Source organism: Hydractinia symbiolongicarpus, chromosome 8 (assembly GCF_029227915.1).
Source record: "Hydractinia symbiolongicarpus strain clone_291-10 chromosome 8, HSymV2.1, whole genome shotgun sequence".
Lineage (NCBI taxonomy): Eukaryota > Metazoa > Cnidaria > Hydrozoa > Anthoathecata > Hydractiniidae > Hydractinia > Hydractinia symbiolongicarpus.
This window is the reverse complement of record NC_079882.1, coordinates 7,873,797-7,889,528: the sequence shown is the minus strand read 5'-3', so window position 1 is coordinate 7,889,528 and position 15,732 is coordinate 7,873,797. Positions and strand designations below refer to the sequence as shown.

The 15,732-nt window shown below is 30.1% G+C and overlaps 1 protein-coding gene across 1 annotated transcript in view; it reads right to left on the bottom strand.

The window, feature by feature from the left end:
- LOC130654886 (cGMP-inhibited 3',5'-cyclic phosphodiesterase 3A-like) overlaps positions 1-15,137 on the bottom strand; it is a 34,292-nt gene extending 19,155 nt beyond the window's left edge. The window contains exon 1 of the mRNA XM_057457535.1: positions 14,339-15,137. Within this exon, the coding sequence (XP_057313518.1) occupies positions 14,339-14,990 (652 nt within the window). The 5' untranslated portion in view covers positions 14,991-15,137. The remainder of the gene's footprint in view (positions 1-14,338) is intronic.
- Between the last annotated feature and the right edge of the window lie 595 nt (positions 15,138-15,732).

Here is a 15,732-nt window from a genome sequence, read left to right as displayed (position 1 = left end):
ATTAAGATTAATATACATTATTTTATATATAAGAAACAATTTTGGGGTAAGGCCTAAATAGTTCTTAACATTAAAGGAGGTTTTCTAAAAATTTTTAGAGCCTATAAACATACTCCTCATCTTTTTACAAATTCACCAACCTCAGTCTAGTTTCTTAAAATCTCAGTCTAGTTTCTTAAAATCGTGTTTTCTAAGTCTACAAAACCGATGTGTGCAGCTTCCTAAAAATGCAGTGGAAAATGATGCAAGGCTCAAACTGGGGCTGTATTGAATTGAAGGAATCATTATTCTCATCTCACAGATAGACCAATTTTAATTTTTTTCCACAGTTTCAGGTTTGTTTGTAGTTGATAAACCGGTGGACATTAGAGTAACCCCAGACTAATTTGTATGCGCCAGACTAATTTGTATATAATCTATAAAATCTTGTATGCAATCTTATAATTATCTATATATTAATACGCCTTGTGTGTGTGTGCGCACGGTGAGGCCACGTCACACAAATCACAGGTCACTTTCTTACGACGTGGCGTTACGCTAAAATTTACCAAGTTAAAGAAAACCCAAATCAGGGGGTTGCTATATAAATATTAAATTCTCTTTTCTTATTTTTTTTTTTAAATAAAATCTTTTTCCTTACTCATTAAAACTAATTTTTATTTTAATTTTAAATGGTTTTATTTGTTTTTTTGTTGTAAAAGCCCCGCTGGTCGTTTAAGATAGAATAATTAAATTTTACCCCCGGTTCACCAAGTGCGCGCCGTATCTCTCGGAAACAAAGTTTATTAACTGAAAAATGAAAACCGAAGCGAAGAAAGTTGTCTCTTTTTCAAAGTAATCCTGAAAAAAGTTATTTCAAACAAGGTTTACTCATCACGAGGTTAGATTAAAAAAGCTTATTTGCTTCTTCTATCTTTTTTGTGTTCTGGGACCGAAGTTGCTTTCTTTTAAAAAAACTATCGAATTCGAATGATGATTCGAATCTAAGAAGTAAAGAACAAAACTGTTGTCATTGTAGAGCGACTGTTGATGTCGAGCGAGAATAAAAAAAGTTTATGTTGTTCCTAGAAATATTTGTTATAAAGAAGAAAAACGTACGATAATATAACGTCAAAAAGAGAACTGATTGGAAATGTATCAGACAATTGTAGCTAGCTATACATTTTCATTTTGTTTTCTTTGGGATGAAGCGAAGTTTAATAATCGAAGTAAAAAACTGATTGGTCTTTTATCCAGAGACTAACTGAGAAAGCCAAAGAAAGGCAGGTGTGTTGTTTAGTTTATCTGGTAAAGAGATAAGTTTAGGTGTGTAACGTTTTTTTTTAACCGTTTTAACTTTCAGAGCTCAGCTTTTCCTTTAAATTTTTAGTTCCTTGTTGCGTCTTGAGCTTAAATACGTTTTCTTTTGACACAATTTTTATAAGAATCTAAAATGTAAAGCGACGTTTTTAAGCCGTTTACACGCTTCCAGCTAAACTTTCCCTTTAATATGAAGTTAAATATGTTTTGTCTTTAGCCTGAACATATTTAACATTTTTTGTAAGAATATACTCGAAACAATGGGTCAGAATATCCTAAGAAGATGTCTAAGCTTGGTTGTTTCTTTTAATATAAAAATTTGAACCTTTTTTTTCTCCAAAACAATGGGCAAGTACACCAGGGAAAGCTAAGAACATGAAGGCCGAAACGAAAAAAAAACAACACTATTCTTATAAAATACAGCGTGTATATAATAGAGAAGAGTTTATATAAAATGTAGAAAGTATTTTTTCGTTGTTGCTGTTTTTAACACTACGAAGTGGTTGATGTCGTTATAATAAACCTTAAGGTAAACAAAGTTAAATCAATGTTTACATCTGTTACGTTACCGTTTAAAATAATATTCGATTCTTTAATTCGAAAACACTGCATTGTTATCATGCACTGCACGTTTGCGCATTGGGAAGGTTGCTATATGCAATAGACTAAATAGCTAATTTGGTATGATGCATTAGAATCTGTACGTTGTGGAAACTTTGCAATAACCTTATTTGTGTGACTTATCGATTTTTTTAATGTCTGGTATACCATTTTCCCTGTTATATTTCGGGTATGGCAAAGCAAGTATATAGTTTTAACAGATTTGTTAGCCACCTTCGATTTTGTTAAACTTTTTGCATTTTTATTTGTTGCTGGACATGCTTATATTTTTAAGCGTTCTGTTTCAGCGGGTACAAATATAACGCAGATTGTGAGCAACTTCAATCCCAGGGTTTTTTTCTCTTTTATTGTTATTTTTTTATTGCTGCACATATTTATTTTTTTGGACGTTTTGTTCTAGTGGTTATAAACTTAAATAATACAAATTGTGACTTTTAAAAATTCATATTACTGTGTTGTATGTTTTTGTTTGGTATCCCTTACATCGGTTTAATGAGAGATTCAGTGGATTCCCCCACGGGTATTCAGCTAGTCTTATATATTAATTCCCTTGCGTGAGTAAAACTGTGAGTCCACGACACGGAAATCACGGGTCACTTTCTTATGACGTGGCTGTACGCTAAAATTTAACTAAAAAGATTAGGGATGTACTTCATAGAAATCGCACATAAGGTGTAAATATATAACCCGCTGCTAATAACGATATAAATATATATATACCCTTATGCCAAAAAACTCTATGTTAGCATATATATATATAGGTATCGCTACATATGAAACGGTATTAGATATTCACAAAGCATACGGACTGTTAAATGAAGTTCCTAGCATAAAACGGAAAATGTGTTTACGAAAAAGATGGCTGTTCTTTTTGAGTATTCTCTACTCTTTCATTCAAAATAAATCTTTAAAAAAACATTTGAAGAAGAGCATGGTTTTATAAATTAATCATAGCAAGGTTCTGTAAGGTTTTTTCATGTTTTATTTTCAGTTTCGATTATATTATTGTTGCCAGACATGTTTTATAGCTAGCATCATAAAAAGCCAACCACCACTAACAACTAGCTAGCTAGCTAGGAATATATATATATATATATGTAGCCATGTTCTTTATACCTAGCTAAGTCTCCAGTTTATATTTAAGTGACTAGCTATTAGCTGCTGTAGCTAGCTAATGCTAGCTTTAAACTAAAGATTCCCAGTATATATATTCCCACAAAACACATCAAACGTTATTAACCCTGAAAATTTTAAACAATTTTCCTGGGTTTTTTTTGGTTTGCCAAGTTCTTTTCCTCCAAATATTCTGAAAATAAAGTTCAGAAATTACTTATTTTTAAAATGTAAATTTAATTTGTTTCAAATTGTGGGCAAAAACCTTAATCAGCATGCTAAAAGAACTGACTTTTCTTAATTTAGAATTACTAAACACAACCATTTTCTTACATTTAGTGTAAACTTTTGTGCGTATGGCTTATATTTAATACACCAAAAGAGCTACTTTGTTGATTTCAATTTTATACTCTTTGTAAGCTATTTTTTTCTTCTTTTTGACATTTCTGTTTTACCACTCAATTTTTACATTTTATAAGTTATTTGGAACAGAATGGTATGAAATAGACCAAAATACCTGATCTTAGTTGTTTTTAATTTACAGGCTGTGTCTGTGAAACTTTAAGGGGAACATTTGGTGGAAGACAATGGCATGACATATACTGATAGAACTGTTTTTTGTTGTGTTAGATGTTATATCTGAACCTTTTTGACATTTTATGTTAATTTTGCGAGGAAGGACCATATATATATATACACAGAAGAAGAATTCAATTTTACACCTTGCAAGCTTTGTATAAATTCTTACTGGGGAGGACTCCGTGCAATATATCGAAATGACTGATCCTTCTCGATTTAAATTTGATGTGTTCTAAATCGTATATAGTTTTGGAAATTTTGTGTAAGATTTAATGGGTAAGGGCTAGATGCAATATGTCGAAAAAACTTTTTTTGTTGAATCAGAAGCACTCCCTACAACCATTCTTTTTTTTACAGTTTGTGAAGCTTTTGTGAGGAAATAGTGTATGCAATATTATCGAAATAACTGATTTTTGTTGCAAACTGTTTTTCTTTGGCATTTTGGATTAAAATATTGTTTTAGAGGGCATATGCAGTAGATATATGTACTGAAATAGTTAAATTTTGCAAACTTTGATTTTGTTGTTACCTCTCATTTTTTACATTTTGATTAAACTTTTGTGGGAGACCGTCGGTATGCGAAGGACCAAAATAAGAGATTTTAGTATTATTTAGAATTTGTATTTTGTGTTGCAAAATTGGTGCAAAAATTGACATAAAATGAACTTATATATAGAATGATTGCTGTTGTTTAACATGACTCATTATGACTTATATATATATTTTATGAAAATTTGTGACAGAATATTATGTGAGATTTGAAATTTTGTTTACTTTATTGATGGTAAAACAGCATGCAAATTGCTAAAAGGACTTTATTAATTTTAGATTTAAACACCGTTTTTTTGTTGGCATTTTGTCTAAAGTTTGGTGAGGAAGGACTAAATGCAATATATCAAATAATGTTTTATTGCATTATTTGTCCTTGCAAATCCCTTTTTTTACACCTTAGATAAAAAATTCTGTCAGAGGCACAATTTATTGTTTATTATTAATTTATTGTTTCACACTGTGTGTCAACCTTTGGCAGGGTTTGCAATAAACTAACTGATTTTAACATATACAATGAGAGAGATTTGTGTTTGACATTGATCAGCTTTTTTGTATATATGTGGCGTTTTAAGTGATTTAAATTTTATGGGTGAGATGTATGTTGAAATGCTTTTGGAAACTTCTTTCCGAATAATTTTCGCATTTGTCAGATGGTCAGAGCAAGTAATTTTAGTAGATTTAGATTTTAAATGTCACATAAATACTGCAGTTGTTGAAAACCTTTAATTTTTTTGGTCATTTATATAATAATGCAGATGTAAGATGCGCACTGCTGTATTGTTTGTTTTTTGATGGACATATATCTGCTACATAAATTAAATGGAATACAGTGGATTCTTTCACGGGAAACAGCTAGTTTGCCAAGTTCTTTTCCTCCAAATATTCTGAAAATAAAGTTCAGAAATTACTTATTTTTAAAATGTAAATTTAATTTGTTTCAAATTGTGGTTTTGACATTTTCATGTAAGAATTTGTGGGCAAAAACCTTAATCAGCATGCTAAAAGAACCGAATTTAGAATTACTAAACACAACCATTTTCTTACATTTAGTGTAAACTTTTGTGCATATGGCTTATATTTAATACACCAAAAAAGCTACTTTGTTGATTTCAATTTTATACTCTTTGTAAGCTATTTTTTTCTTCTTTTTGACATTTTGAATTAACTTATTGTTGTAGAAGGCATATAATATACATGCATATAAAAAAATGGAATTTTGCAAATTTCTGTTTTACCACTCAATTTTTACATTTTATAAGTTATTTGGAACAGAATGGTATGAAATAGACCAAAATACCTGATCTTAGTTGTTTTTAATTTACAGGCTGTGTCTGTGAAACTTTAAGGGGAACATTTGGTGGAAGACAATGGCATGACATATACTGATAGAACTGATTTTTGTTGTGTTAGATGTTATATCTGAACCTTTTTGACATTTTATGTTAATTTTGCGAGGAAGGACCATATATATATATACACAGAAGAAGAATTCAATTTTTCACCTTGCAAGCTTTGTTTTTCTATATTTTGTATAAATTCTTACTGGGGAGGACTCCGTGCAATATATCGAAATGACTGATCCTTCTCGATTTAAATTTGATGTGTTCTAAATCGTATATAGTTTTGGAAATTTTGTGTAAGATTTAATGGGTAAGGGCTAGATGCAATATGTCAAAAAAACTTTTTTTGTTGAATCAGAAGCACTCCCTACAACCATTCTTTTTTTTACAGTTTGTGAAGCTTTTGTGAGGAAAGAGTGTATGCAATATTATCGAAATAACTGATTTTTGTTGCAAACTGTTTTTCTTTGGCATTTTGGATTAAAATATTGTTTTAGAGGGCATATGCAGTAGATATATGTACTGAAATAGTTAAATTTTGCAAACTTTGATTTTGTCGTTACCTCTCATTTTTTACATTTTGATTAAACTTTTGTGGGAGACCGTCGGTATGCGAAGGACCAAAATAAGAGATTTTAGTATTATTTAGAATTTGTATTTTGTGTTGCAAAATTGGTGCAAAAATTGACATAAAATGAACTTATATACAGATTGATTGCTGTTGTTTAACATGACTCATTATGACTTATATATATTTTATGAAAATTTGTGACAGAATACTATGTGAGATTTGAAATTTTGTTTACTTTATTGATGGTAAAACAGCATGCAAATTGCTAAAAGGACTTTATTAATTTTAGGTTTAAACACCGTTATTTTGTTGGCATTTTGTCTAAAGTTTGGTGAGGAGGGACTGTATGCAATATATCAAATAATGTTTTATTGCATTATAATTTGTCCTTGCAAATCCCTTTTTTTACACCTTAGATAAAAAATTCTGTCAGAGGCACAATTTATTGTTTATTTTCACATTGTGTGTCAACCTTTGGCAGGGTTTGCAATAAACTAACTGATTTTAACATATACAATGAAAGAGATTTGTGTTTGACATTGATCAGCTTTTTTGTATATATGTGGCGTTTTAAGTGATTTAAATTTTATGGGTGAGATGTATGTTGAAATGCTTTTGGAAACTTCTTTCCGAATAATTTTCGCATTTGTCAGATGGTCAGAGCAAGTAATTTTAGTAGATTTAGATTTTAAATGTCACATAAATACTGCAGTTGTTGAAAACCTTTAATTTTTTTGGTCATTTATATAATAATGCAGATGTAAGATGCGCACTGCTGTATCGTTTGTTTTTTGATGGACATATATCTGCTACATAAATTAAATGGAATACAGTGGATTCTTCCACGGGAAGCAGCTAGTGTGGAATTAATTTGGCGCTTGGCTAAAGTTGGTTTGATATTGTTTATTGTACTTGAGAAAATTAGTACCATAAGGCATCATTGAAAGTGTTTGATAGTTCCAATTTTTGAAAGAACTGGTAAATACTCACCACACATAAGGCAACCTTCTTTATAACTCCTAACAAGAGCAAAAATCAATTTAATGTTATATTTTGCTCAAGTTCCACAACTACCATTCGGGAAAGAAGCTTTTGGCCTCTTGCGAGGACCATTTAGTCATTGCACACAGTAAAGCAGAAGTAGAAAGTAGAAAAAGGCATGTATTGACATTGAATAACTTGTTGTCACTGTGATTGTATTTGTAACCTCTTGATTGTGTTTTTTCTCTTTTCATAAAAATGTTTTAATAGATAAATTATTGTTTTTTCATCCTTTCTCCATCAGACTGTGTTTTCGACAAGTCCAAACATACTTATATGTACCATTATAAGTGTAACTTTTTCTTTTTAAAATTTATAGAGTAGATTTGCTGTAGCAAATGGCCAATAATTTTAACATCAATTATCTCCTGGTAACTTGAACACTGGATAATTTTAACACGTGTTACTGTCTTTGGTTTACAGATAGACAACGGGTATTATAATATAGCTCAAAATCGCTTCTCTATGTTAAGCATTAACACAAAGTTAACTTGCAAGACAAATCATAGCATTATAATTCATAGCATATAATTTCAAACTAACACTTGTTCTATTATTACTACAGATATACCTTAGTATTATCACTTATAGGCAATAAAACTAGTAGCTCTATATGGTTTCAAAACACACAAAACAAAGATAGCATAAAATCAATAAGGTAAATAGTAAACAGCAAATAATGCTGAAAATAATTCAATAGCTCAGAATTGTTCACTAATCATTTTCAAGATGCAACAGGTTAAAAAATTTACAGATTTTAAGGGAATTTAGGTTTTTGGGGTTAAATGTTAGGAAAAAAACCAAAAAACGTATAAACACTATTTAATGTTTAAGAGATTATGGCATCATTTGAGGAGGTAATGGATAGTACTAAAAATCAAGCCTTTTCTTCAATTTTTAAAGCATAATGAGAAGTGACAACTTAGTAAGGTAAAAATCTCAGGATGAACAATTTAAGGAGAACTTAAGATTTAGGAGAAATAAATCTTTGGTCCATATTTTAGGTTATTTAGAATACTTTAGTCTCTATTTTTTACGTTGTTTAGAAGATTGTAAGTGTTGGTTACTTTTATGTTGCTTCAAATCTATTTAATTGGCAGTATTTGCAAAATTAAATTAAAAAATGTGCATTGTTGTCAAGCATGCGACACTTGGCTTCAAGCATTATGAAAAACTAATCCTTTAATTCTGATTTTTTCAATAAAGAGTTTTTTTAAAAAAACAAAAATTGTTATTGCTCTAACTAATAGAATTATATTTTAAAAATTAAAACATAAACAAATGAAAAAAATGTTGTTGTAAAAGACCTTCATGGGAGCAATGCTATATTAAATTTACTTGATATAGCATCGAGTCAAAATTTGCAAAATATCACCAAGATAGCTAAAATAAGAAAACCATTACTCAAATCCATGCAACAAGGATCAAATTTTAATCTGCAGCGCTATCAGTCGCAACCTCCATTATGTTTAAATATTATCACATTTTACTTTCATTCAGTTAAGTGCAAGTGAAAAAAATTCACGGGACAAAGCAACCCTGCCACAGTGCCTTGTGAACAATTACACATAAAAACATATTAAATACAGATTACACAATAAATAAAATAAATTTTTTATGACCTTTTTTTTAAAAGTAGACATAATGTTGAGTTGAGAGCAGATGGTTCACCTGTATTTTTTTAAAAAAATATTTGCCGGAGAGATTCCCCCTCCTGAAATGAACATATAAATACCATACTACAATATTAATAAAATGAACAATACAACAGGGGCAAAGAATGACACAATTTTAATGTTAATACATACATTGCTATCACAGTAGTTAGTTTCACCTCTTTTACTATATTTAGCAACACAAAAAATGAAAAAAAGTTTGTTCCACACTAATTCTCTTGCCATGCTATGAAAATAAAAATTATTATCAAAATCATATTCAGAATTCAAAATCAAAGCAGAATCTACTAATACAATAGAGTCCAAATCCCTGAAAACTTTCACCAAAAACAAAAACTAAAAAAACAAAAACAAAAACACAAACACAAACAAACCATACTATTTCTTCTTATTCCAATGTTTTTTGAAAACAGTACAGCGGAGTGTGTTAAAATAAATATATATCTTTTAATCTTTTTTAAAATCTTTAATCTAGTATCATTATAGGGATCAAAATCTTAAATAACAATTATTAGGTACAACTAATAAAAACGATTCTAGCACAGCAGTTTATAAAAACTAAAATAAACTTCTTAAAGCTGTGGAACATGCAAAATTGTGCTAAGATTTTCAATATAGAGTGGTTTTAAAATGACCAATGCATTTCCTGCTGGATAGATTAACCAGTGATAAAAAAGTAGCTGATATACAAATTAAAAAAAGAACTGATGAAGCAAGTTTGAAGCATTTTGAAAAACATTGCTTCAACACCAAAAACCAACACCAAAATTATTGCCTATGATATTTTGCCTATATGTAGCGCAGCACCATGTGTTTCGTAACAATGTTTAGGAAGAAACATTTGCGGCAATCATTTGCGAATTTAGAGTATGTCAACCTCATATTGGCACTCTGTTGCCACAATTGCTTCTGCACTTTCTTGTGCTTGTAAAGTCAAAGCAGCAGTTTATTTTAAGGCAACCTAAGTTCTAGACCTTTTTGATCAACATTAAGTTGTACTTCACTAGCTGCGCATATTAAAATAGGACTGGAGCTAGTTTTCAAAAACCTTTTTTAATTTTGTTGAAATTGGCCCCCATGTGTTGAAAAAAAATTTGACTACTTCAGATACTTGTTACTTTGTTAAAAAGGTTCAGGTAAGTGCAACTTACCTGAACCTCAAACAGATACTGGAGACAAAACAATAAAAAGGTTGAAAGGAAATCAGGAATAGAACTGACAAGAACAGTGACGGAGAGGATGCAGAAGATGAACCAGTAGCTACAGTGTGTATGCCATATAAACAAAAGACAAGTAATATACTTCTAGGGGTATTAAAAGATCATAAAATAACGCTGCAGTTTACTGTCGCATTGAAAAGAGAAAATACGTTTAGAGAATAAATGTAATATTGTCTTTAAAAATCCAGTGTAAGGATTGTGATGCTGTTTGTGTCAGTGAAACAAAACAAATGCTCAAACAACCTGTGTGAGAGTACAAAAAAGCCGTACACAACGTAGATACAGACAAAATTGAGATTGCGGATCATAGCTGGAAGAATGATTAATTATTAATAATAGTTTAATGAGGTTAATTGAATTTCTCTTCTGAAGATGTACATCTGCTATTAATAAGCTACCTGCTTAATTAATGCCTGTGCTAAATAATAATCAGACCCTGTCCACAATTTTAATATGGGAGCTAAAATCAATTAAAACGAAGATAATTCTTCGCACACAATTTTACAATCTGCTTCCTAATTAGCCAATAAATTTTTTTTTTCCTTTCACTTCCAGACTTCACCAATAAACTGTCTTGTTAAAAAAAAAATTTACCAAAACATTTGACCTTGGAAAAACATAAAGCGTCACTGCATGTAAATAGTAACAAATTTAAACCTTCTTTCTCTGGTCCCTAGCCGAATGACGCATAAAAAAGTATATACAACAGATGCATTAGTGATAAATTTATATAGGTCTAAAGGAATTGAACCTAAGCTTAAAACAGGTGTTTATGCAGAAGATTAACTACATTTAGCGTAAGAAAAACAAGTTTAAGAAACACAAAGTTCAAATAGCTTTTAAAAACATAAGAAACATTTCAGGTTCTAATGGATGATTTTTTAAGAAACATCTGCCTTGCCAAATAACCAGTTATTTGAGAAAAAATGTGTAACTACAGAAAATTTAAAATTTAGCCCCTACTACCTGCATAAACACCCAACACCCTCAAATGTCACTCAATCTCTCACGTAATGAAATCTATGCCCTAAAGAATGCTAAAATGGATCATACCGATCAAAAAATAGCTTCAATTAATAACTTGAATAATCGGATGTATAAGCAAGCAGACACCCATTTTTTACACACTTGCTTGTGACATTGAAACATACTAGTAAGAAAATACTCTGTCTAGCATTATAAATTAAAGTTATAAAACTGCAAGTTCACGCTAGAATGCGCTTTCTAAAAATAACAACATAAGTCAATCCCCATTCTTACTTTTGATTTATAAATATTTTTCTGACCAATTTCTTAGAAATGTTATGCTTTTTACTTTTTTTTATATTGCACACATGGGCCACAATGACCTTGGTAAAACCTAAATAAATGCTTATATTTTCATCTCTTATAGACTATAGTCAGTCACTTTGTACAGGACCATATGGATTATACCTTTCTGCCTTAAAAACCAACCAGAAACTATATTTTAATTGCTTAATGACAAATAAGTTACTTTGCAAGTTATGTCACAACTACCATTGACAAAATGCTTACCGAGTGTAAAGAATAATAAACACAGTCAAAGAAAGTAATTTCCCTTCCAGAACATTTGGGTGGAAATTAAGTAAAAAAAAGCAATCATAAGCAAAAACAAAAAATATTTATCCTAAATTCCGTAATTATTAATATTATTATTTTTTTTTTTTTTGGGGGGGGGGGGGCTTTGGGTTATTTTTAGTTTTGAAAACAATAATTTGAGCCTGAAGTTGTTTTATTTGGATTACTTGTCAGCAAAATCTGAGGCTCGTGTTCTTGATAAAAACGTGAGATGTTTGGCTTAAGATGGAGATTATCATTGTAAAAAATTTATTATTTTTTGATCAATCAGACCCAGGCACAGACAGTCTGCACTTCATTAGTTTCTCCTCCACATGTATTTTTTTACACACACACATCCTCAACTTAAGGACATTTGGGCAATATTTTTCTGCACCTTATTTTGTTGCATAATTTTAACTTTGCAACGAAAAGCTTGATTGCAGTGAGCTCTCTAAAGAAAACAGATTTTATGCAAGATACAATAGGACATCTGTTCTCAAACAAACAAATAAGTTTAAAATATACAATATATTAACCTTTTTAAGAAAAGGACAATATCAATTCAATATACCCCCTCCCCACCAATAGAACATATTGGACTTTGATTTTTCATCTACTACAGCTTAAGATTCAAAATTATTATTTAAAAATAGGTTCACTGTGTCTCACGTCAGCATTGCTTAATGTTCTGATTGTTTTCGAATTACAGGTTTTAATGTCAACACATAACGACTTGCGTAAAATGCAGGTATTTATATTGTGACACCAGACTTAATGTTTTTCCAAAATTACCAAAGGTTGTTGCATCTTTCTGTGAAACTAAAGTAGTGCAATAAAACTAGCATCATTTTTTTCTGATAAAACCAAAAAAAACTTGATTTAGAAAGGTTTACTTGGAGAATGCAACTCCTTTTAAAAAAGAAAACTAATTGCAGAAATTTGAACATTGGCAATCATAGTTTAGAAAAAACAGAGTTTCCTTAATGTGCTTTAGATCTCTCAAAATCCCTGTTGTTTCACCAGTAAATGTTGCTAAAAGTTTTTAAAAGTGACTGGGTGATATTTTAAAATTTAATTTTAAAATTCCTAGAGAATTAGTACTAGAGAATTTTTCAACATTTTCAATTTTGTTCCTATAATCCCTAAAGTTTAAATTTATTTTGCAGGTCAAAAATTATGACAATAGAAAATAACAACAACTTCTGTGGGTCGACATGACACATTGTAATTTTTGCATAATAATTTGTGTAAAATCTTTAAATATGAATATGTTAAAAAAGAAAAAGCTTCTAAAAAACTTTATGATCCAACTTGAGAAGACAGCAATGTGTATTTTTATGTTGTCATAATTCAGATATCATAATGAGCCATTCAGTAAATAGCTCACTATGATATCTAGAATGTTCACCTTAGCAATAAATTTCTGCATAAAATAAGCTTTAAACCACATTAATACATGAAGGACTTGTTTTTAAGGTTTATTACTCCATTATATAGATATTAATGACTTTATCATATAAACCACAAAGGCTTTAATAAAGCACTTTCAGAAGGAAGTTTGTAATATCAGGGTTAAGAATAAACGCTTTACATTTACTAAAATTAAGTCCCTTGTACATCAAACAGAACAGGCAAACTTCATTTCATTAACTTCTTAAAGTTATATATACAACTTTTAAGTACTGTATCCAAAAACCTATGCTCATCTTTCCTGCATATGTGTATTTCTAACATAAGCAGCAATTAAAACCATATAAGTAAGTTTCGGGTTAATTAAGTTAATGATATGTTTGCACAATTAAAGGCTAGTTGAAAGGTAGAGTGGAAGCAATGAAGCATTGTTTGTTAAAGCAATAATAATAATAATGACCCTTTTGTCCTTGGTACAATGCTGGCTAATCTGTTAACTAATCAGTATTTCGAACAACAACAAACATTAATCAAACACCGACATACTTTCAACCAAAACAATGTGTAAATAAAAAAAATATGAGCAATAATTTTATATCAAAAGTAAACATGAAATTTTGGATCTAAATAATATCACACAATTTTACACCTTAAAGCGAAAGAGGTTTCATTGTAATAGAACAAAACAAGTTTCATTTTATTTTGTGTGAGCCAATTTTAAAATTATTAGAAGCAAACTGTGGATAAAACTGATGAATGTATATGTGATTCATTTGTGAATTTATTAACAAGAGGTCAAAGTTTAAATAAATGAGAAATCAAAATCATGTATATAAAAAGCCTGCTATCAGGGTAAAGCCACAAGTCATTTAATAAGATACTATATATATGATATATTGATTTAAAATAGGTAGCTATAAAACCAACAGGCCTTTTTAAATAAATAAAAACAGGCTTCTTTTACATGTCCTGGACATTGTATCAATTGAATTGCTATGATATATACAAACTTTCTTCATAAGAGTATTATGAAAATTTGTTGTGATGACATATTTTGAAATTTGTTTAAATAGGAAGAATTAAATACCATGTCAACTACAGGCCATATAAATATTGAAGATGTAGAGAGGTGAATACATTTACCTATTAAATATTAATAAAGTAATTCAAAATCATAGCTATAAAAATATTAAAGAGGAAAAGTTGAACATAAAATGTATCAAATATGATGTTCTAAAATTAAACCAAACTACTGAAACATTTAGTCAGCAAAGTAATATCTACAGATTAGGTTAAAATAAAAGCTTTTTAAGCATGCTTAAAACTTCAACTTACCTCCCACAATGCACATATACATCAATAAGGATGACATTGCATGATAATATAAAGTTGTCACGTTTACAACTACAAAAAAACGTGCAAATATAATGGAACCAACCAAAGCCGATGTGTTGAAATATTTTTTGTCCATTATATAATAACCAGTTGAAATTATGATGAACAGCAAGGTGGTTCCAATCACAAATGAATTCGCTGTGGATTCCAATCCCGTGCTTACAAAGAGTTCAATTAAAACTTCAAGAATTATGCAACTTATAAAACATAATCTGACAGAAAAAAACAAGGACTGATTTTTCAGAATCATTCCAATCCATAAGTAAACCAGAAAACATAACAATCCAGGTAGAACAGTGTGCAATAATGTATGTAATAATATACTGAAAATTGTCAGTACAGCATTTGGAAGTACTAAAAATATTGTCATCAATAAAACAATTTTGGTCCACAAAATTATCACAAAGAATGGCCAGTCGTTTTTATATGCACTCTTCATGTACCTCAGTATAAACACACTCGATAACTTCTCAAAAAAATATGAGAATACCCAAGGAGAATTCACAGTTTCAACTTTATCCAGCGTCGTAATTTGAGATAAAAAATAATCTTCGCCCTTCCATGCAAAATTATTTATTTTTCTTGATGCCATAGCTGCAAATAATTTTGATACACCTAATCACATTCCAGGAGATTTAGCACCAAAATAAGCAAAATAATGTCAGGTTTTCTTCAGGAAGTTCGCTCGGGGAGCTCTTCCTTTTTGCACGCCGAGCCGCTACTGATACTTATTATGAAATTGTTTTCACCGAACTGTCAAGTAAAAAATAATTAAGCCGTACTCTCCCCCCCGGGGGTTACTCAAGAAAAACGTAAAAACTTTATTTTCTTTCAAATAACAGCTCAAAAATCTCCCAATTTTTAAGAAGAATACGAGTAATGCTTGAATCTTATCCATCTCATCTAATAATGCTCTTCGCATAAAATCCTATCATATTGCTCTAAACACATATTAGTACAGATTATTACAAAGCAAAATTTTCGTCGGAAAAAATCTCGGTCACCTTCCAAAAATTTTATCACATTTGTTATCCGACATTTTTTGCCTGATAATAATAGAGAAAAATCAGCGTTACAGTTTTTAACCACGAAGAACTATTGAAGCTCGGAGAAAATTTTCTATGAAAAAGGCTCTTATAAATTATATGTTCGTATATAGTTAAACACAATTTCGTACCCACGGTGTTTAGCTTTTGGACTGAAGATAAAAGGATGCTATTTGAATGATAGTTTACTTTCTTGTGAATTATGAATAAGACATTAAACTATTTTTAAGGAAAAATGAAGTCCCTACGCCCAATTTTGCCTTATCTAAAAAACAATAATTAACGCTT